Source organism: Moschus berezovskii, chromosome 24 (assembly GCF_049115385.1).
Source record: "Moschus berezovskii isolate FMDL1 chromosome 24, NW_MosBer_1.0, whole genome shotgun sequence".
Taxonomy (NCBI): domain Eukaryota; kingdom Metazoa; phylum Chordata; class Mammalia; order Artiodactyla; family Moschidae; genus Moschus; species Moschus berezovskii.
The window spans coordinates 48,818,082-48,842,721 of NC_142483.1; the positions used below are offsets into that span (position 1 = coordinate 48,818,082).

Genomic DNA, 24,640 nt, shown 5'->3' on the forward strand with positions numbered 1-24,640 from the left:
AAATACTTTTTTGCCACAAAACAACTCTGTCTTTGAGAAGTGCTCAGCATGATGAAAATTTTCAGCAAGGAAGTGAGTTATCTCCAAAGGTGAAAGTGTACCATAGTGATAGTAAGCCTGAGTGAGGAGCCCTCAGCCTAGGGGGCACTTGTCAAATTGTGGTAGCACCCCAGCCAAGTGTCCTTCCCACCTCAGCCTCCTGGTCCTCTGCACAAATTTCACCACTATTTTATTCGTACACATTTAAAATAAAAATCTCAGCCTTTCTTTTGCAAACTTTGGTTCCTTGGGTCTGTATTTAAAAAACAGTAAAAACTGGGCTTCAATTTTTTTTTTCAAATATAAAATTGTGCCAGGGACTATTTCTTTTGGGGGATGGTGGCTATATTTCACATGGCATTGGATGGCTAGGAGATTCTGTACTGATTTGAAGCTGAGAGAAATATGGGGTAGTTAGCTGGCCCCAGGCATCAAGTTCATCTTGGGCCACCTACCTTTGTAACCAGAATTCCTCCTTTCTCCTCTTCACCTGTTTCTCTGGTACCTAGTTTTCCTACAGTTCTCTCCATGACCCTGACTTACCTGTAGTGGTCTGAGCAGGGTTCCAAAATAACTTTTCCTCCTTTGTTCCAAAGCCTTCATTCCATCAGTTCAGTGGTAATGGAATGGTCCCTTCCATCCATCAAAAGCATTCTGTCTTAAAACTTTTCTCTGTCATTTGGCATTTCATCTCTTATACTATTCATGCATTGAAATCCCAGCTTCACTACATGCTAACTGTGATTCTGAGCAACCTAACCTCCTCCAGGAAATAGCAGCTGTTGATATTTCAGCTGATGCTGCCTCCCTGAAACAAGCCTCTGTGCCTAGAAGTCCTCCAAAACCCAAGTGAATAGAGAAGGCTCACAGGATGGTCATGTTTTATGAACTGGAGACATTTTAATGCTCTATACAAAACCAAAGCTACATATCAAGTATCAGAACGCAAATGCTTAAAAATTAAATCACATATATTTATACTTTAGAAATCACATTACCTAAAATGGACACAATCATCTCTGAAATGGAGATAGGCCTGGAGATTCCAGATTGCTTCAGTTCATTTGGCTCTCAGTCTTCAGAGCATTCTCACTAACCACCTGCATCCTCACATAGGCCCAACAGTCTTATGCAACTGCCAGCTTGAACCCTTAGGTTCGGCAACAGTCCCACCTGCAGGGTGTTCAGAAGCAAGTTCCAAAGCAGTCCAAGTTCACTGAAGTTCAGGGGGGTAAGTTCTCAGGGTCTGCTGAGCCAAACCTCCTTTCATACAGATGAGGAAACCGAGGTCCAGAAGCAGTCCAGAGTTACAATAAAAGTTCGAATACAAAAATTCATGCTCAGTCCACAGTTTGTTACTCTAAAAACATTAGTCTACATACAGTTTTCTTTATTGTGGGATGGGACCCAAGTTGCACCGTGAAGAATATACAGTAGAAAGGAAGCACACAGAATGGAAGGGCATTTCAGACCGAAAGGAGAGACTGAACTCTGATACGATAATGTATCCAGGAGAGTTCATCCACATTCACTAATTCACAAGCCAGATTCTGTAAGACAGCATTATTAAGGGAGGGCGAATTATCAGGACAAATAGGCAGTACATCAGTAGTGTAGATTGAGCCTGGCAGAGAAAGCCTTGCAATATTCTCCAAGGGGACTCGGGGGGTATATCCTTCAGGCAGTGGGGAGTCAAAGGATTATGAACGATGGGATGCATTTGATGAAAGGATTTTGGGGAAACTCAGGTTAACTTCCAACTTGTTGAGTAAAAGCAGCCATGACACATGCACGTATGTGGGGATGAATGGCAGGTGGCTAGATATGCAAGAAGCCAGGTCTGCAGAATGGGTAAAATAATTAAAACACAGGGATCAGTTCCTCACTAAACACTCACTGCATGGCCTCTCTGTGTCCTAAGGCACAGACGGAAGCTAGGATACAGCCATGAATGAGACACATAGCCTCTGCCTCTTGGAGCTCATGACTAAACTGGAGAGAGAGAGAAAACAGGCACTAGATAGTCATTTCAACGCTACAGAAGAGAAGCAGAGAGTCTCCGAGCACTTAGAAGAGGCCAACCTAGAATGGGAGTTATGGGAAGCGTCCCTGTGTAAGTGATGCTTGAACCAAATTCTAAAGGATGGCAAGGACTTACCTATGTGGGGTGGAATAGAGGGTTCCAAGTGGAGAAAACAGCAGCTCAAAGGTATAAGGAGCAAGGAGGAAGGTGGGAAACAGGTGCAAAGTAAACACGTGAAGGCCTCAAAGGCCCAGAGTGATCCAGGTTAAAACCTGAGAATGGCTTGCGGATTCCAAGAGATCAGACTGGCCACAGACAACAGTCTGGGGAAATAAGGTACAACAGAGGACAAGACCACACCCAGCAATTCCTGACTAAACCAAGAAAATAAGCCTTAACACCAGCACCAAACTGAGGGTGGAGAGGGTGCGGTAATCAGCAAGAGAAACACGGGCTAAAAACAACGAAAATGGAGCTGGGCGTCCGTGTTTTGATAACAGTTCAGGAAAGTGTTTTTTCAGAAAACAGTGATCTTAAAAAAAAGAAAAAAAGACAAGTATCAAGTAGACTTAAATCTTAGAAAAATTGTACATATATACAAAACAAACTGAAGAAACACCAGTGACAAAAATAATGCAAAATGGTAACCATTAGTACAAGGCTACAAATGCTCATAGCTCTTTACAATCTGCTGCAAAGCAGTCCTTGCTTTTTTGAATCACCCTCGTGTCAAAAGTATACAAATCTTGTTAGAGTTGACTCCATCACCAGCGATATTTTGATTGGTTTGTTATACAGATTAAAGTCACGGTGCACCACTCTGTTATTCACCTGGAAGACAGAAGAACAAACTGTCCAAGAACTGTAAAGCCCTCAAAAGCCTCTTCATCAACCCCCCAGAAGGTGAAGGCAGAATTCTCTGACTGCAGCAGGAAAAGCAAAGGTCACCCGCATCCCACCGACGGCAGCAGTGCAGCCAGAAAGGGCACTGAAGCGTGCACAGCGCGCCACATCGCTCAGTCGTGCCCCACACTTTGCAGCTCCACGGACTGCAGCCCGCCAGGCTCTTCTGTCCATGGGATTCTCCAGGCGAGAATACTGGAGTGGGTTGCCAGGCCCTTCTCCAGGGGATCTTCCCGACCCAAGGTTCGAACACTTGTCTCTCGCGTCCTCTGCATTGGCAGGTGGGTTCTTTACCATTCGTGCCACCCAGGAAGCCCAAGTGTGCACAGACCTGGGTTCAAGTCTCAGCTTGCCCCTGGTAACATCGGGCAAGAAGTAACCTTCTCTGGGCCTTGGTAACTTATGGTACACTGAGAGGATTGGGTTATGTGATGTCCAAAGTATGCAATAGCTCTATGAATTCCAGGGCTGGTTGTAGGCTCACCTATCATCTGCTGCCTCATAAAGCAGTAAGGGCATTTAATGCAAAGGTCACATCACATTCGTTTTCAGACTTTCTTGCCAGTGTCTACTCAACAAGGACTTTAAAAATGAAATGTATCCATACCATATGACCCAGCAATTCCACTTCTGGGTATATATCTGATAAAAGCAAAAACATTAATTTGGAAAGATATACGCACCCCAGTGTTCATAGCAACATTATTTACCATTGCCAAGGTATGGAAGCAACCTAAATGTCTATCATCAGATGAATGGATAAGGAAGATGAGGTATGTACACACGCACGCACGCACATGCATACACACACACACACACACAGAGACAGAAATACTACTCAGCCATAAAAAAGTGAAACTTTGCCTTTTGCAGCAACATGAATAAACTTGGAGGGTATTATGCTAAGTGAAATAAATCAAACAGAGAAAGATAAATACTGTATGATATCACTCTTAAGTGGAATCTAAAAAATACAACAAACTGGTGAATTAAAAAAAGAAAGGGGGAATTCCCTGGCAGTCCAGTGGGTAAGACGCTGTGCTTCCATTACAGAGGACACGGGTTCAATCCCTAGTCGGGGAACTAAGATCCTGCATGCCGAGTGGCCAGAAGCAGACTCACAGCTGCAGAGAATAAACTAGTGGTTACCAGTGGGGACAGGAAAGTGGGGAGGGGCAAGATAGGGCTAGGGGTAAAAAAGAGTTATGGAATTGAAGACGTGTGTGAAACATTTGAACGTTGTAAAGCACTATAGAATTTAAAGAATCTTTCATTCAACTAAAAAAATCAGCTTTCAATTAAAAAATGAATGCTGTTCAAAAAAGACCTAATGAACACGCTTTGGCAAAACAATTTTTCAGTTAGCCTAACGAAAATGGATTTCTACTTAGGTTAAATCTGTCTTTATTATTAAATTCTTGAGATGCTGACAAGAAACTATTTTCTTAAACAGAGAATCTGAGTAATAGATTTGGGAATATGGTTAGAATGACTGTCGAAATTGTATTTCTTCCCTTTAACATTCTCTCCTGCCAAAAGCTTACCTCAAAATGAGGTGAAAAAGAATTTTGAAAGCTCTTAAGCATCATATGTAAAGCATTAACATTATATTTTTTTAAAGAAATAAAAATTGTTACCGTACCTTAGGAGGTAAGAAGTAAGTTTGTTTAGTAACTAAGTTGTGTCTGACTCTTTGAGACCCTGCGGACTGTAGCCCTCCAGGCTTCTCTGTCCCTGGAATTTCCCAGAAAGGAATACTGGAGTGGGTTGCCATTTCCTTCTCCAGGGGATCTTCCTGACCCAGGGATCGAACCTTCTTCTCCTGCGTCTCCTGCATTGGCAGGTGGATTCTTTACCACTGAGCCACCTGGGAAGCTCCTAAGCAGTAACACTGCGTGACTGCGATTAAGGCATGAGCTCTAAAAGCACTTTGTCTGGACTAGAAAGCCCAGGTTGCCACTTTCCTAGCTCTGCATTTGTAACAGGGGATGGGAATCAACGTACCTGCCAGAGGGCTGTTGAAAAACTTAATGTATTAGTATCTGTCGATTGCAAGGAACAGTAACTGGCAGAGTGAGCTGTTCAGAAGGTGTTAGTGCTGCTGTTACTGTGCTCATATACAACCTTTTCTAGTTAGCTCTCTTCAGAGATAAAACTCCCAGGTTAAGAAGAAAATAACTCTTTAACCCTGATGTGGTAAACCACTATCATCAGGCCCTCCTCCAAACTACAGTGTGTATATAAATCTGCCATAATTCCTGGCCCCTCATTCATGCACTGAACATTCAGTATTGGCTACAAGCTGGGCAGACAAATGTAAGATAGTGCTGGTCCTCAAAGAAGCCCTCTGGTCCCCCCTCTTCCTGGGGGAGATAAATCAGGCTGGCAGGACCATAGTGCAGGCAGAACTTCCAAGCTCACTAATAGCCAACTCACTCGTGTTCTGTTGAATGAAGCGCCACAGTCAGTTTTCCACTGGCGCCTGGCTAAGCCATGACTTCTGCCACAGCCCTCTAAACTCACGAGCCCAGTGTTTACAGGCAACTTCTGAACCTCCCTCATGCTTTCATGGCTGAAGTCAATCTTCTCATGAAAATGTTTTCATCGAGCACATTAGCTTTAGACTGAATGGAGCACATGTTCACCCGGAATTTACTTACTATGGTAAAGAAGTCAGCGATGTGCCACTTATTTCCATACTGCTTAAAGACTTCAGTCATCTCCTTGATCATCACAGAGCCAGTGCGGGGATCCCGTAAAGCGACATGATCTATAAAAGAAAAAAAAAAACAAAACACTTCATCCATTTTCCTCCTCTACTTGCAGCAAACTTGTTCTTTGCTCCATAGTTAAAACCTAGAAAATGGCTTTGAACTGATAATACAGAAACACCGACATTATGGAAAAGAATCTAAAAAAGAATATAAGTCGCTCAGTTGTGTCTGATTCTTTATGACCCCATGGGCTGTAGATCGCCAGGCTCTTCTGTCCATGGGGATTTTCCAGGCAAGAATACTGGAGTGGGTTGCCATGCTCTCCTGCAGGGGTTCTTCCCAATCTAGGGATCGAACCCAGGTCTCCCTCATTGCAGGTGGATTCTTCCCCATATAAGCCACCTAGGAAGCCCAGAAAAGAAAATATACAAACCACTTTGCTGTATACCCAAAGCTAACACAACACTGTAACTCAAATATACTTCAATACAAACTTTAAGAAAGAAACACTGCATTAAGACGGAGAATCCCCATGGACAGAGGAGTCTGATGGGCTAAAGTCCATGGGGTCGCAAAGAGTTGGACACAACCGAGCAACTAAGCAGAGACAGAAGACTTGCGTGACCAACTGCACACAACCTCTCAAGAGGAAACTTTAAAACATCTAGCTTCAAAGTTTTCAAATATACACAAAAGTGGAAAGCAAAGTTGAATGAAGCCCCAGATAATCATCCTTCAGATCCTAGAGTTATCAGTTTTTGTCATATCTGCTTTATTTATCCCCTTTCTGGGCTTCCCAGGTGGCGCTGGTGGTAAAGAACGCCTGCCGATGCAAGAGACCTAAGAGATGCAGGTTCAGTCCCTGGGTCAGGAAGATTGCCTGGAGGAGGGCATGGCAACCCACTTCAGTGTTCCTGCCTGGAGAATCCCACGGACAGAGGAGCCTGGCGGCCTGCAGTCCATGGGTCACAAAGAGGTGGACACAACTGAGTGACTCAGCACGCACGCACACATCCCCTTTCTACTTTTTTATTGCTGACTTGCTCTAGCATTTTAAGCTAAACAACCCTAAATACATCCATATGGCATTTATTTGGGGGTATTCAAGGGTTTGACTACTGAAATTATGCTTATTATTAGATTGAAAAACACAAAATATGTCTGTATAGTGTGGAAGGAATGTGAAAATGGCACTCTCTCATAGTAAACCTGGGTTGGAACACAAAAAAACACAGGACATGTTTGCAACTTCAAGGTATGCAAAGGTTTCTTACAACACAAAAGGCGTAAGCCGTAAAAGAAAAAAGCTGATATAAACTGCAGTAAAAACATAAAACTCTCGCTTTTCAGCAGGCGAGAACTCTACTACTGAACCTCCACTGAATGCTTACAAAAGTTTTGCTTTTTGAAAGACATCTTCAAGAAAATGAAAAGCCAGTCACACAGTGGGAGAGAATATTTGTAACGTGTACCCGAGAAAGGACTAATATTCAGAACATACGTAACTTAATAAGAAAACAAACAACCCAGTGCAATACTGGGCAACAGGAGATAACGTGAATGGCCCACAGGCACAGGAACAGACGGTCAAAAAAAAGCATTCTATACAAATAGAAAGAAAAATATTTTATTTATTTTTGATCATGTCACCGGGCTTGTGGGATCTTAGTCCCCCAACCAGGGATTGAACCTGTGCCCTCAGCAGTGAGAGCACAGAGTCCTAACCACTGGACCACCAGGGTCATTCTTAAATAACCACAGTTACTACTGGGATGCGTGTCCCTGTTGGGCACTGCATGACTTCTCAACTTAGGACACCACAGTGGTGCTTGCTCTCAAGCTCAGCAACCCTTCAAAACCAGGTACCCCTAAAATATGATATCAAAAAAACACAGCACCATCTAATTTTTGGAACCATAACTTATCTGAGCTGGTGGTTCACAGAGTTAAGTATAGCTGTGTGACTTCACTGTGGCCCCCTGATTTAGAGATTACAACCCTAGGGTGTATACCCCGAATTGAAACTGTATATATATACAATATATATATACAATATATTTTTAATTTTCTTGGTATCACACATTAATCTCCAAAGAGGCAATATAACTTGCTCTCATCAACGGTGTATGGAAGTACTCGCTGCCCCACAACCCCAGACATATTTGGTACTGCCTCATTCCATCGGGTAAAAATGGGTGACCCAAGGCAACTCCTTGGTGGTCCAGTGGTTAGGACTCTGAGCTTCCACTGCAGGGGGCACAAGTTCGATTCCTGATCAGGGAACTAAGATCCCACATGCCACACACCATGGCCAAAATAAAAAAAAAGAAATGGGATCATGAAATTTAAAAAAAAAAGGGTGACCCAAAAGATTCATCTTACTACATATTCCAAGTTTTCCACTTTGAGCACTTGGAAAGTGTGTTAGTTGCTCAACTGTGTCCAACTCTTTGTGACCCATGGACTGTAAATGGCCAGGCTCCTTTGTCCATGGAATTCTCCAGGCAAGAATACTGAAGTGGGTAACCATTGCCTTCTCCAGGGGATCTTCCCAACCCAGGGATTGAACCAGGGACTTTTGCATTGCAGGCAGATTCTTTACCATCTGAGCCACCAGGGAAGCCTTTGGGCACTTTAAATATTCCTCCAGTTATAAAACTTAATTCTTGATTAAAGAAAAAATGCTTAATGCTATTCTGGGCTAACAGAAACGAATGGAAATCCCCAAGGCAAACCATTTCTCCAAATGAGGAAGTTGAAACTTGAACAAGGAACAGAAAGTAAACAGGAACACCAGAGCTGTGCTGTGCCTGAGGAGAAGTGTCAAGCCCGAAAGATGTGCCTGGGAGGGAGGGAGATAAATTTAAGATTCCCATAGAGGTCCACGTGGGTGATGATGCTCTCTAAAGCAAGTATGCCAGATTTATGTCCCCAGGAGTAAGAGATTAAGATTCAACAAACAAGCTAGGAGTTCCAACACACAAAGAAACAAACCCCCAAGAGTGACAGGCAACAGAAACCACCATAAGAGAGATTCCCAAAGACTTTAGATATTGGAAGTATAAGATACAAAATATAACATGACTGCAAGAAATGCTTAAAGAAATGAGCAAATCACAAGGAAGAACAAGCAAAGACACTGTTACGCGATCAGCCAGACTTGGGTGTTAAGTGATTTTACCACCTCTAAATCTTCCTTAAATGAGTTTCTAAAGAACATACTTCATGAAGGAAGAATATGGGCTGAGATTCACAAAGGAAGTGGTAAACACATGGGTAAACATAAACAAACATGCACTGTATACAAACACTGTGACATGTTCTGATTTGTAGGGTTTGAAAAAACGAATAGGCATTACCTAGCACAGTGCTTTGGAGAAGGCAATGGCAAGCCACTCCAGTACTCTTGCCTAGAAAATCCCATGGATGGAGGCCTGGTAGGCTGCAGTCCGTGCCGTCCATAAGGGTCGGACACGACTGAGCGACTTCACTTTCACTTTTCGCTTTCACACATTGGAGAAGGAAATGGCAACCCACTCCAGTGTTCTTGCCTGGAGAATCCCAGGGACAGGGCAGCCTGGTGGGCTGCCATCTATGGGGTCACACAGAGTCGGACACGACTGAAGTGACTTAGCAGCAGCAGCAGCACAGTGCTTGTCACCCAGTACATGCCAACCTGAATGACGAAAATGTGTTGGGTTAATGTCTTCATTTAGAAGAAAATTAGGATAAAAGGAATGCAAGAATACATAAGTAATTTCATATAAATAAAGATACAAAAATAACAATTAGCATTCTAAGGTTGTTCTGTGTATCATTAGGAAGTAAGAATAAGCGTTTTATTAACTTTAGGTTAGAGAGTGAGAGAGTGAAGCCACTCAGTCATGTCCGACTCTTTGTGACCCCGTGGACTGTAGCCCATCAAACCCAGGTCTTACGCATTGCGGGCAGACGCTTTAACCTCTGAGCCACCTTAGGTTAAGTACACGCATATAACATTTCAAGGGGAACCATGAGAAAAAGAGATGTGAAATTCATACCTTCCAAGTCAGTAGAGAGATAAAATGTAATAATAACAAATCAAACTCATAATCAATCAAAAACTAGAGCAATAAAACTACCATAATACTGTATATACCAACGACATTTCAATTTTTAAAAGAAAAGCCATAAAGGAGGGGGAATAAAGCAAATAAAGAGCACCAGGTAGAATGGTAAAAGTGTCAATGTGTCAACAGTGACAATAAAGATAACTCATCTTAACTCACCAGGAAAAAGTGATATCAGATTGGATTAAAAAACAAAATCCAGCTATATTCTCTTTAAAAGACCACCTAAAACATAAGGATCTAAACAGGTTAATAGAAAAGGTCTGAAGGAGATATACCAGGCAAATATGGACCAGAATAATATATTCTGGAGTATCTATATTAATATCAGAGAAAAACTAATACCATAAAAAAGCACTGTTGGGGGTAGAAGGTTCACTAAACAATGATTATAATATTTATGTCACCACAAAGTATAACAATTTTAAAATCTTATCCCTCTACTAAAGTTGCCTCAAAACAAAAAAAGAAAATTTGTTTTCTGTGCATTAACAACAAAAATAATCAGAGAAATTAAGGAAACAATCCCATTTACCATAGCAACAACAACAACAAAAACCCAAAAGAAGATAACAGAACTACAGAAGAAATTGATACACTAACACATTATGTCAATTATTGCTAGGTCATTGCTAGGTGTCCTTATCTTAGAAAACACGCTTTCTCAAATATCTGCATAGCTCACGCTCTCATGGCCTTCAATTCTACGCAATAATCAACTCCTCAATGGGAACATCTCTGCACATCATTTTTTAAAAAACTACAACCTCCACTCCTGCCCCTCAATATTCCCTCTCCCTGTTCCTACATTATTTTTCTTCACAGCACTTATCACCATCTAACATATTTTATTTCTGGTATTTATTTCACTGAAGGGTAAACATCATACAGAAAAGTGTATGAAGCATATTGGAGTGGGTTGCCATTTCCTTCTCCAGGGGATCTTGCCAAACCAGGAATTGAACCTGGGTCTCCTGTGTTGCAGGCAGATTCTTTACTGACTGAGCTACAAGGGAAGCCCTATGAATACATAATAACTCAGTAAATTTTCATCAAATGAACACACTCCCAGAATTGGCACCCTCATCAAGAAACACGACGACACCAGCACTTCACAAGTACCCTTTTGCTGCTGTGGTTATAACCACTCCACACACTGTACACCCTGACAATAAGTAGCACCCTGACTTCCACCTCCCACCATTGATTAGCTTCGCCTGTTTTTGCACTTCATAGAAGTGGAATCATAAAGCAACCCAGTACCCACTTTCTGTATGTGTTTATTTTCTGTCTCCCTCCCCAGAACATAAGCTCCCTGGAGGCAGAGATGTTTCATTCTTTTGTTCAATACTGAATCTCCAGTTTTCAACATAAATAGCCAGCACACAGTCACAAAATTCATTCATTCAATAAAATTGGAGGTCTAGTTACATTATCTTGACCCTTAACTGTTCCATAAAAATTCTGTGATTAGTTTGTCAAATTCCATGAAAAAACACTTTAGAATTCAATTTACAAACTGATTTGGGGGAAAAAAACAGTCATTTCCATTGTACTACAATTTTCAACGATGAGCATGGTATTTCCCACCCACCACTGATTCAGGTCTTCCTTTATGTCTTTCTAGAATGTTCTCATTTTCCCTAATGAAGTCTTGCTCGTCTTTTGTTAGTCATTCCTAGACATCATTCACTAAACCAAGACAAAGTAATATGGTATCTTTTGTCTTTTCTCTTTTATGTCCTAAGTGATTATTGTTACTGTATTCAAAACTATTGATTTCTAGAATACTGATCCTTATATTTCTGTTCTTAATGCATTAGCTAGGACTACCCATGCCATGTTAAAGAGTAGGAGTGAGAATGGGTTATACCTATATGGTGTAACCTATCTGGGTTACACCTAAGCAGTTTACACTTGTTTGCCTTACACCTAACTTTAAAATTTTCAGCTTCATAAAATTATAATTGACCACTGACTATCATCCATACGTATTTTAAGCAAATGGTTTAGTAAGTTTCGACATATGTATACTTAAAACGAACATAATGAATCCAGTCCTCCCCCTCCAATGTTCTCATGGCCCTAGCAGTCCTTTCTTACCTCTTCATCCTCATCTGCAAGTAGTATTGATTTGCTGTCTGATGGATTAGTTTGTACTTTGTAGAATTTTATATGCATGGAACCACACAGTTATCTGCTTTATTTTGTTCAGCTTCTTTCAGTCATCAGGAATACTTTGTCTATGCTCTAGCATGTGTCAGGAACTCACTGCTTTTATTGCTGAGCAGTACATCATTTATGATATACCACGATTTGTTTATTCTTTCACCTGTTGGTCATTTGGATTGGTTCCAGTCTGACTGTTTCAAATAAAGGTGCTATGAACATTCATGTGCAAGTGTCTATCAGGACATATGCTTTCATCTCTCTTGGGTGAATAAAGTTACATCTAACTTTAATGGGGACATTTTCATTTTACATTTCTGTCCTTATTTTCCTTTGCTTCCATTTCTTCACTAACATTTTATCTTGAATTGTATATATATATCTGTATATTTTACACGTTTTATATATATATACACATACACACACACACACACACATATATATATATATGTAAGCTATTTTAATCCTTTTTCAAGAAAGTCAGTATAAAAACAGCTAAATAAATGCCCTTGACACTTTCTTCTATCTTCTCTACATTTTCCTATTTCCCTTCCATGACTGAATCAAGTCCACTCCTTCAGCACACAACGCTCTTTTGGATTTTTATTAGTATTAATAATAAAGATAATAATGTAATCAACATATTAGTAGTAAAATTAATCAATTTTTAACATATTATGCCAGTTATTACAATAAGCACAACATCTGCATTCTTAATTTAATTTATAAACATCCCAATGACATAAGTAAATTTTATCATTCTTATTTTGCATAAAGAAACTGACATATCTAGAGACTAGAAAATATAAGGGTCTCAAAGACAGCAGAGTTGGCTTTGAGGCAAGATCTTTCTCACATGAAAGCCAATGTTCTTATTTCATATGTGATACTCTGCTAAGAGGATGGTGTCTTCCTGGAAGAGATGAACAGTCAGATGCAAAGCTGTCATCTCTGAAAGTGGAAGAGTTTCTGAAGGGAGATGGGTGGGATAATGAAAATTTCGCCCATGCACATCAATCTATAAAGCACAGATAATTTTTTTAAGAAAGAGTTCTGGGAATGCCCTGGTGGTCCAGTGGTTAAGACTCTGCGCTTCCACTGCCAAGGGCCCAGGTTCAATCCAGGGTGGCGAAACTAAGATCCCATAAGCCTCGCAGAGAGGCAAAAAAAAAAAAAAGGATTTTCAGAAATCAGTAGGAATAACCTAACCCCTCTGGATGAATGTGTATCTTCAAGCCTCACTATCTTACCTGCTTGGGTGGGATATATGATGAAATAATCACTGAATGTAGGCAGCCTCTTCTTCTCTGATCCATCATCCAAGTCCATGGGTTCATCATCTGTTTCAACACCACTGTCTCTTCTCTCTGTTTTTTGAGGAATGAAAATACAAACTACAATAATATACCATTGGCATGAATAACCTTTAATAAAAGTCACAAGAAGCTTGTATCTCCACAAGAGAAATAACTACTAAAACCAAAGTTACATAAATCAGAAATTAGTCCCACTAGCCATCTAGAATCACATGAATGATGGGACATCCCCCAGAAAACTGTCCACCTCTCCCCCAGAATTTGAGGCTCTCAGATCCCCCTTATAATTTTAATGACTCAGCCCTTCCTCAGACTAAACGAACCATCCTAACCCAGGTAAGCCGTCACTCCATGCCCCTCTCCCAGCTCAAAGTCCCTAGTATGCTATACAATGCAAGATACATCAGCTAAGGGTCTGATGTATCTTCAGTTATGGAATTTAATATAATTATTAAAAAATAAATTTTAAAACTCACCTTTCTTTCCTCAGTCATCAACATGAGAATTTCCTGGAAAGAGAATGCTACAAAGACATCTCCACTTACCTCCTCTGCAGGCCTGGATTATAAAGATTTTTGGTTTCTCTTGAAGTGCTGGACAATTTTTATTGTTAAACATTTCAAAAATGTCTTCCAGGCTGACTTTTTCACCATCTCTCATTTTGATAAAACCTTCTTCTCCATGGGACATAAGCGTAACAAGGCAACAACCAATGTCATCTTTAATTTCATTTAGTCCATCACGAAATGATGTTATTTTTCCAAGTAAGTCCTGTAAAATAGGATAACATATTAAAAAAGAACTGGAAGTAGAAAAAACCAGAAATCCCAGAGATGGCCTCTTTACAAGGTGAGTCAATGAGATGACAAATATGAAAATACCTACATCTCTAGCAGTGTCAACATGATTTATCACTTCCAACTTTTGGTTGCTTTCAGACTTCGTATGATTTATTCTTTTACCAGTGGTGGTTCCTGTTTGACAAAATTATGGCACTTCTGATTCTCTACCACAAAATATAATAAAACTATAGTTCCACAAAGAATTAATGCATTTAAATGCTACATTATTAACTTATTTTTTTTAATTTATTTATTTTAATTGGAGGCTAATTACTTTACAATATTGTAGTGGTTTTTGCCATACATTGACATGAATCAGACATGGGTGTACATGTGCTTAACTTATTTTAATATAAAAATTATTTTATAAAATTAATACCCTCAGTACATCATGAGGAACGCTGGGGGCTGGAAGAAGCACAAGCTGGAATCAAGATTGCCGGGAGAAATATCAATAACCTCAGATATGCAGATGACACCACCCTTATGGCAGAAAGTGAAGAGGAACTCAAAAGCCTCTTGATGAAAGTGAAAGAGGAGAGTGAAAAGGTTGGCTTGAAGCTCAACATTCAGAAAACGAAGATCATGGCATCTGGTCCCATCACTTCATGGGAAATAGATGGGGAAACAGTGTCAGACTTTGTTTGTTGGGGCTCCAAAATCACTGCAGATGGTGATTGCAGCCATGAAATTAAAAGACACTTACTCCTTGGAAGGAAAGTTATGACCAACCTAGATAGCATATTAAAAGCAGAGACATTACTTTGCCAACCAAGGTCCGTCTAGTCAAGGCTATGGTTTTTCCCGTGGTCATATATGGATGTGAGAGTTGGACTGTGAAGAAAGCTGATCACCGAAGAATTGATGCTTTTGAACTGTGGTACTGGAGAAGACTCTTGAGAGTCCCTTGGACTGCAAGGAGATCCAACCAGTCCATTCTAAAGGAGGTCAGTCCTGGGTGTTCATTGGAAGGACTGATGCTAAAGCTGAAACTCCAATACTTTGGCCACCTCATGTGACGAGTTGACTCACTCAAAAAGAGTCTGATGCTGGGAGGGATTGGGGGCGGGAGGAGAAGGGGACGACAGAGAATGAGATGGCTGGATGGCATCACCGACTCGATGGACATGAGTTTGAGTGAACTCCGGGAGTTGGTGATGGACAGGGAGACCTGGCGTGCTGTGATTCATGGGGTCGCAAAGAGTCGGACACGACTGAGCGACTGAACTGAACTGAACTGAAGCTAGAAATGGCAAGGAATGGAGGAGTCTACCCAATCACATCCACTTGCCAGAATCCATCATGAGGCATCAGCAGGATCAATTCCCCTATAAAGACAAGCAAGACAGGAATGGCTGCCCTCACTGTGTTGTAACAAAGATCCTGGCCATTTCAATACAGTATAGCAAAAATTAAATGAAGTATAAATATTGGAAACAAAGACTCATTACTTACAGATAATATGACTTTCTAGAAATATATGCAATTAAAATGGACTAAAAGTAGGGATCTGCAAGTTGACCAGATACAAACTTAATTTACAAAGATCTAGAGTTCCCTAATTACCCAGGAATAAAACATTTAAACTGGATAATGGAAAAGGGATCCTTTGAAGGTCATAACAAAAGTAAAACATTACCTAGGAATAAACCTAACAAGAAACGAGCATTATCTAGGTGAAGAAAATTATTTAAAACACTTCAGTGAAGAGGCAACATAAACTACGACAGCCTGAAGTTTCTGATTGAGATGACTCAATACTATTAATTTGTCAATTAACTCCAAATTAATCTCTAGTCAATGTCATATGAGTTAAAACCTCAAAGGATTTCTGTGAAACTTAACTAGATGGTTCTCAAGGTCACAGAAAACAGATGCTCAGGAATAGCAAGGTACTCAAGAATAGCAAAGAACATTCAGAAGTAAAAAACAGAGGCAAACAAATAAAAACATAAAAAACAATGAATGGGAGATAGATCATCTCATCTGTCCAAATGCACTATTAAAATCATAGTGAACAAAACACTGATATACCAGCATAAGTATAAACAAATATATGAATAGATATTTTAGAATCCAGAAATCAATCCAAATACACATACAGGGAGTTAATTTATGACAAGAATGGAATTTCACATATGTGAGGAAAGGATGTACCACCAACAAATGAGAACTGGCTTGGAAATAAAGTTAGACCTCCCACTTCACTGTTTCAGTGAGTAGAAGGCTAACCTTAACTATCAAGATATTACAGAAAAATAATTTAAAAAATTTTTAGTCGGCGGGCTTCCCTCTTGGCTTAGTGGTAAAGAATCCACCTGCCAATTTAAGAGATCAGGGTCTGACACCTGATCCGGGAACCCACATGCCAAGGAGCAACTACACCCATCTGCCACAACTACTGAGCCTGTGCTCCAGAGCCCGGGAGCCCCAACCACTGAAGCTCGCATGCCCTAGAGCCTATGCTCTGCAACAAGAGAAGTCTCAGCAATGAGAAGTCCAAGCTCTGCAACTAAAAGTAGCCCCACTCACTGCCACTAGAGAAAGCCCACCCAGCAACAAAGACCCAGGGCAGCCAAAAGTAAATAATAAATTTTAAGCTGGGAAATCATGGGGTTTAATCAAGACACAAAAACCAAGAAGCTGACAAGAAGAAAGACTGACAAGTTTACAACAAAAACTTCCATATGACTTGAGACAACAAAAAGTCAAAAGGCAAGTAACAAGGCAGGAGAAAAATATCTGCAGTCTATTTTGTCTAAAATTCAGGAAAAAGAACTACAGAAAAAGAAAAGAAAATCCAGTAAGAATAAAGAGCAAAGGATACAAACAGGTAATTCACAGAAAGGAAAATAATGTCCAAAAGATGTTCAATCCATGGAAAACATGAAGGACTCTGCTTTTAACTTTGAAACAAAATCTAAATTTATCAAGTACTTACTATAGGCCAGCTATTATCCTGAGAACTTTTACATAAAGCAGCTCATTTCATCCTCACCCCAGCCCTACATAATAAATTACTATATCCTCCCCATTTTAGAGATAAGAAAGCCGTCCATTAATTTAAGGCAGAATTTCTAGAATTATCCCACTATTGACATTTGGGTCAGGTAACTCTTTGCCTGGGGACTGTCCTGTGCATTGTCATATGTCCAGTCGCACACTTGTTCTACCTTGGCATTTACACTAATGCCAGTAGCACCCTGCAATGATGAAAAACAAAAATGTCTCTGTGCACTGGCATGAGAGCAAGCTGAGTCATGTCCGACACTCTGTGATCCCATGGACTGCGGTCCGCCAGGCTCCTCTGTCAATGGGACTCTCCAGGCAAGAATACTGGAGTGGGTTGCCATTTCCTTTTCCAGGGGATCTTTCCAACCCAGGGATCGAACTTGCATCTCTTTTGTGTCTCCTGCATTGGCAGGTGGGTTCTTTACTGTTGTGCTACCTGGGAAGCCCAAAAATGTCTCTAGACAGTGTCAGAAGTAGCCCCCAGGGGGGACAAAGTCACCCCCAGTTGAGGATTAAGCTAACAACTGGTAAGAGATAGGACTCCACCTCTGTTGGCGTGTGCTGTTTTCCTAGCCCTCTTGCTATGCTGTTCCTTCATATTCACTAGCAATGACTCCTGGAGTCTATGAAGGACTCTCCTCTATTATAAATCCAAAACATAGGCAGGGCTACACCTGGACTCAGCTGGGGTCAGAGAGGTCACAATGAAGCTCCCACCCAACCACCACCGCTCTTCCCCATCTTCTCTGCCATCTAGTTAAATCACAATGCAATTTTGCCAAGGGCTCTCAGTAATCCCTCTCCATACCTCCTCAATGCAGACTTCCAAAGAAAAGCAAGGAGATAAGAAAGCCTTCCTTGTGATCAATGCAAAGAAACAAAGAAAAACAACACAATGGGAAAGACTAGCGATCTTTTCAAGAAAATTAGACACTAAGGGAATATTTCATGCAAAGATGGGCACAATAAAGGACAGAAATGGTAGGGACCTAACAGAAGCAGAAGATATTAAGAGGAGGTGGCAAGAATACACAGAAGAACTGTACAAAACAGATCTTCATGACCCAGATAAACACTATGGTGTGATCACTCACCTAGAGCCAGACCTCCTGGAATGTGAAGTCAAGTGGGCCTTAGGATGCACCACTACAAACAAAGCTAGTGGAAATGATGGAATTCCAGTTAAGCTATTTCAAATCCTAAAAGATGATGCTGTGAAAGTGCTGCACTCAATATGCCAGCAAATTTGGAAAATTCAGCAGCGAGCGTCCACAGGACTGGAAAAGGTCAGTTTTCATTCTAATCCCAAAGAAAGGCAATGCCAAAGAATGTTCAAAATACTGCACAATTGTACTCATCTCACAGGCTAGCAAAGTAATGCTCAGTTCTCCAAGCCAGGCTTCAACAGTACATGATCTGAAAACTTCCAGATGTTCAAGCTGGATTTAGAAAAAGCAGAGGAACCAGAGATCAAATTGCCAACATCTGTTGGATCATCAAAAAAGCAAGAGAGTTCCAGAAAAACATCTGCTTTATTGACTATGCCAAAGCCTTTGACTGTGTGGATCACAACAAACTGTGGAAAAATTCTTAAAGAGATGGGAATACCAGACCACCTTACATGCCTCCTGAGAAATCCGTATGCAGGTCAAGAAGCAACAGTTTGAACCACACATGAACAACAGACTGGTTCCAAATTGGGAAAGGAGAACATCAAGGCTGTATATTTTCATCCTGCTTATTTAACTTATATGCAGAGTACTTCATGTGAAATGCCGGGATAAATGAAGCAAACGCTGGAATCAAGATTGCTGGGAGAAATATCAATAACCTCAGATATGCAGATGACACCACCTTATAGCAGAAAGTGAAGAAAAACTAAAGAGCCTCTTGATGAAGGTGAAAAAGGAGAATAAAAAAGCTGGCTTAAAACTCAACATTCAAAAGATGGAGATCATGGCATCCTGTCCCATCACTTTGTGGCAAATAGATGGGGAAACAATGGAAACAGTGAGAGACTTCATTTTCTTGGACTCCAAAATCACTGTGGATGGTGACTGCAGCCATGAAATTAAGACACTTGATCCTTGGAAGGAAAGTTATGACCAACCTAGATAGCATATTAAAAAGCAGAGACATTTACTTTGCCAGCAAAAGTCCATCTAGTCAAAGCTATGTTTTTTCCAGTAGTCATGTATGGATGTAAGAGTTGGACTGTAAAGAAAGCTGAGCAGGGAAGAATTGATGCTTTTGAACTGTGGTGTTCAAGAAGACTCTTGTGAGTCCCTTGGACTGCAAGGAGATCAAACCAGTCAATCCTAAAGGAAATCAATCTTGAATATTCATTGGAAGGACTGATGCTGAAGCTGAAACTCCAATACTTTAGCCACCTGATGCAAAGAGCCAACTCATTGGAAAAGACCTGGATGCTGAGGAAGATTGAAGGCAGGAGGAGAAGAGGATGACAGAGGATGAGATGGTTGGATGGCATCACCGACTCAATGGACATGAGTTTGAGTAAGCTCCGGGAGTTGGTGATGGACAAGGAAGCCTGGAGTGCTGCATTCCATGGGGTCGCAAAGAGTCAGATACGACTGAGCAACTGAACTGAACTGAACATGACAAAAGCTCCTGTATCCATCAGGGAAGCTCAGTTAGAACTTCATCAGGACATGCAGGTCCACCGCTCAACAGGCACTGGTTCTAACCAGGTAATAAAATTCAATTTTTTTAAAGAAGAAAGGAAGATTATAATATCCAAGCTACAATTTTTCCTTTTTTTTTTTTTTTGCCATGTCACAGAATATGTGGGATCTTAGTTACTTGACCGGGGATCGAACCCAAACCCCCTCCAGTGGAAGCACAGAGTCTTAACCACTGGACCACCAGGAAAGTCCTAAGCTACAAATTTTCACTTTTGTTTTTAACTTGGTACCATTTTATCAGGATCGATGCACAACGTCTGTTCGAACTTGCACTCATTAAGCCAATCCTTCATCAGTACGACATCCTGGTGAGCTCCTGGCCTGTTCTTCTTCACACACATGAGGAAGGCCTTCCGCCTGCCACTTAGGTCATAATGGTCCTGTTTGCAAGGAAAGCCAAGAAACAATGTTAAAACCAAACTGAATCCAAATGTGCCTTATATGTGAAACGAGTTTAACACTGATTTCCTCTCTCGTCACGACTTCCTTTATAATTCTTTCAAATACCTTTGTCAAACTTGGACCAACAGGCCAGTCTCATCTCTAAATTCCTAAACATAGCCATAACGACCCTTTTAAGAAAAGTGGCAGATGGTAAATGACATAACTGCACGGTGTAAGGAAAATGCAATCATGGAAATCCAGAAGGTAGGACATTCTACAGGACAAATAACCTGGTTTTGTCAACAAACAAGAGAAGAGGTTAAAGGGAAAGGCATCAAAAATTAAGAGTGTTAAAAGACAGACCTTCAAATGCATTTGTGTTTGAATCACAGCCTAACTCAAACAATCCAACTGGACAAGGCATTGGAACCAGCCAAGGACATCTGTAGGCTAACTGCATCTCGACCGAGACTAAGGAATTTGTTTCTAGGCTTGCTAAATAAATACTCAAGTATTGTATGTATGAAAGTGATAAGATATCCAGGTGTGGGAGAGGGTTGCTTTAAAATAACAGGGTCGAGGGAGCAGATGAAACAAGATTGGCCACATTGCTAATTGTTGAAGTAGGGCTCTAGGTATGCGGGGCTGGAGTTTGGGGATTCATTTTTCTCTTTTCTCTTCTATTTTATGTTTTAAATGTTCATAATAAAACAAACAGAAAAGAGTCAGAAGCCAGCAATTTATGTAGTTGCGCAAGGCCATACAACCTGCGGTGCCCTGATTTGTAAAATGGAGATACTTTAGTGAGAGTTAGACTGTGAAGAAAGCTGATCGCCGAAGAATTGATGCTTTTGAACTGTGGTGTTGGAGAAGACTCTTGAGAGTCCCTTGGACTGCAAGGAGATCCAACCAGTTCATCCTAAAGGAGATCAATCCTGGGTGTTCATTGGAGGGACTGATGCTAAAGCTGAAACTCCAAAACTTTGGCCACCTCATGCGAAGAGTTGACTCACTGGAAAAGACTCTGATGTTGGGAAAGATTGGGGGCGGGAGGAGAAGGGGACGACAGAGAGTGAGATGGCTGGATGGCATCATCGACTCGATGGACATGAGTTTGAGTGAACTCTGGGAGTTGGTGATGGACAGGGAGGCCGGGCGTGCTGTGATTCATGGGGTCGCAAAGAGTCGGACACAACTGAACTGAACTGAACCATGGTTACCTAATTTGGTTAATGCATGCAAAGTGGTTTTAACTGGCTAATATTTTCCTTTTTCTATTTATAACAGAAAGCAGAAAGATCTGACCACTTGAGACAACCACACAGATGTTCATTTTCAGCCCAACAGAAGCAGCACAAAAACCATTCAAATGGGGTCTAAATACTATCTGAACTGACTAAAGTGTGTGTGCGCACTAAGTTGCTCAGTAATGTCCAACTCTCTGCAACCCCATGAACTGTAGCCTGTCAGACTTCACTGTCCATGGGGATGCTCCAGGCAAGAATACTGGAATGGGTTGCCATTTCATACTCCAGGGGATCTTCCCCACTCAAGAATCTAACCCACGTCTCTTGCATCTTCTGCATTGCAGACGAATTCTTTACCACTGAGCCAGCAGGGAAGCCGACTAACATGTAGTGTTAGAATAAAAGTCCAGATACTTACCAATTCACCATCCACACAGTCATAGCTTCTCTTTGGAATCTTTCGTGGAATCACTGAATGAATTTTCATGAAAAGACAAAACAGAAAAGAGCATTTTTTTTTTTTTTTTACTTTTCTCTCTTTAATTATGATCTGCAGTCATTCCTGTTAACAGAAAGCAACTTCCAAGAAAACCAGTTGCCTCTTTCATTTTGGGGCCCAGCAGGCTTCAACCTCCTTTCAGAACAGGTTTCCAGGATCATGAAAACCCTCTTCCAAACTCATGAGAATGGAAACTTAACAGAACTCCTTTAGGCCTCAGTCAGGTTCAGGGGCAGGGAGAGGCAGGCCAGAGATGAAAAGCATAAGGACCAATGAACATTACCGAACATGCACCTCCAGAAAAGGAGACCAAGACTTCGATAAAGAGGCAAATGAAGTGAAAGACCCTATTTGATGTTTTAATTAAACTAACTGAGCATTCAAGTATCTGGGGGCGTCTACAGTGTGTAGTCATGATACTGTGTAGTTTGGTTGGTTCTGAAAAACCAAAAAAAAATAAAATAAAATAACCCACTTTACCAACTGCAAGAGATTCACAGTCTAAAGCATGACAACTAAGCATGGAGAGACAGTATAAGTGCTGTGCAGAGGCAGTGACGGGAGAATCAAAGGCTTCCCAGGGCCAGTATTCTACCTCCAGGCCACGTTTTGTGGTTGTTTACGGTGGTCACCCATTACAAATTCAAATGTCAGCAAAGCAGCATACTTCGAAACTCAATCAGATCATAAGCATGGGAGAGACACCAGCTATAGTGTATCTGGTCCCAACACGCCAGATAGAAGCGCTGCTTTCTCTTTCTCCTCTTTCTCTCTCTACACAGACTGCTTCATACATTATACACACGCACATTTACTAAATTTACCAGGGGAAACCCCAACCTCCCCAGCTTGTTACGTTTCTGGCTCCTAAACCACATCTTCCCAGATTCATGGCAAATGTTCCAACGGTGTATTCCAACACTGAGTTTCTCATTACATCATCGAAAAACCTTCTCCATCACAACCACTCGGAGGTAACTGTTAAAAATGCACCTCAGTCTTGCTGAGTCAATCTGGCTTTCTCAGCCCGTCCCACAGAAGGGTAAACCCTGACCGCTGCTCTGGACTGGTCACTTCGATTCCGTGCCTGGAACGATCTCTCTTCTTCCCGCGGATCCCCGGGCTCCCGCCCTCCGCCGTGGGTTCTCTCCGTCCCTCGAGGCCCCCGTTCTTCGTGCTCCGCCTCCCCCAACGCCCCTCACTGCTCCTCGGGCCCCCGCCGCCCACCTGGGCTGCGGGGCCAAACCCCGCCCTCCCCCAGGGCCCTCCCCGCGCCGGTCTCCCGCTCCCCAGGTCAGGGCGCACCCCACCCCCGCCCCTGCCCCAGGCCGGGCATCCCAGCGGCGGGGGCCAGACCCGCGGTGCCGCGCACCCCCCGCGCCGGGCTCCCGCGCACTCACCAGGGCAGTCGGCGGGGGCGCTCTGCCAGCGCGGCAGCAGGTCCGCGCGGGGCAGCAGCTCCAGCACCTGGACGAGGACGCGCTTGGCGGCGGCCGGCGGGTAGTAGAGCTTGGCAAGAAGCCCGGCCAGCCCCGACGGGCTGCGGCCCTCCAGCTCCAGCTTCACCTGGCTCACGCGCGGCTCCACTTTCTTCAGGTGGTCGCGGAAGCTGCGCAGCTCCTGCGAGGAAAGCAAGTCCAGGGTCTCCTGCAAGCGGCTCTGCAGCTCCTCTGTGGCCGGCGAGATCTTCGGGGGCGCCGGCTGACCGTCTGACCCCGAGCGCCGGCCGCTTCCCAGGCTCCCCTCCATTGTCCCCCCCGATGCTGAAGCGCCCGGGCAGAAGAGACCTCTCTGAGCCCTGCGCGCCACACACGCCTCCCGCTGCTCCTCTTTGTTTTGAAAAGTGGAGGCGTTTCCGCTGGCCCAGTGAAGCCCTGCGAGCGGGACCAGGGCGGCCGGGAAGCTCCCGCCTTCCCCGCTTTGGCCCGGGCCCCGCCCCCGACCCGGGGCCCCGCCCCGCACCCTAGAGGCCCCGCTCCGCCCACAGGAGCTCGTCTGAGATTTAACCCTTGGAGCCTGGGCTGGGAAAGCCGAGTGGTGCCCGCCCTGCAAGGCTCCTACTTGGGTCTCTGCCTTGGCAGCACGTTAGAATCGCCAGGGGGGCTTTTGACACTACTCATGCCCAGGCCACAACCTAACCTGATTTTCTAGACCCTCCGGGTGACCGACCCAGGTACTAGTGGTTTTTAAATCTTCCCGGGTGATACCAACCTGCAGCCAAGTTTGAGAACCACCGATCTTAGAGCGTCTATCAGCTACCTAAGCCGGTCCCCAGGGAGCAGAGGAAAACTTGGAAACAAAAAACACCTACAGATTATGGGATCGAGCCAGCTTTTTTAGAGGACTTGGTAAAAAAAAAAAAAAAAAAAAGCTAATAATCTGAAGGCAAAAGATGTCGGAAATGCACTGCTCAGCCTCGGGGGTGTGAAAGCACTGCCTTGGGGAGCACTTCGCAGCTTTGCAACCCGCCTCTTCCTCCTATTCCTCCATTCCCTGACTTGACAGGGCTTTCAGGAAGTGATGACTCATTTAAGCCATGGTCTGCCTTACTTACCCTTTCAAACAGCTGGTGAAAGAATCTCAGGACTTATCTGAATCGTGATTCAATTAAACCAACTGTAAACAATCATTTTGGAGACCATCAGAGAAACTGTGAATATGGACTGGGTACCGAATGA

General features: G+C 42.5%; 1 protein-coding gene across 1 annotated transcript; it reads right to left on the reverse strand.

The window, feature by feature from the left end:
* Positions 1-992: 992 nt before the first annotated feature.
* Positions 993-23,901, reverse strand: LOC129548121 (caspase-14-like). Its single transcript, XM_055414589.2, has 7 exons — positions 23,363-23,901; positions 21,882-21,934; positions 20,063-20,212; positions 13,819-14,044; positions 13,208-13,324; positions 5,626-5,735; positions 993-2,893 (listed from the first exon to the last, which is right to left on the reverse strand). Exons 1-7 carry the CDS (start codon positions 23,709-23,711, stop codon positions 2,792-2,794), a joined length of 1,107 nt encoding a protein of 368 aa, XP_055270564.1. The 5' UTR covers positions 23,712-23,901; the 3' UTR covers positions 993-2,791.
* Between the last annotated feature and the right edge of the window lie 739 nt (positions 23,902-24,640).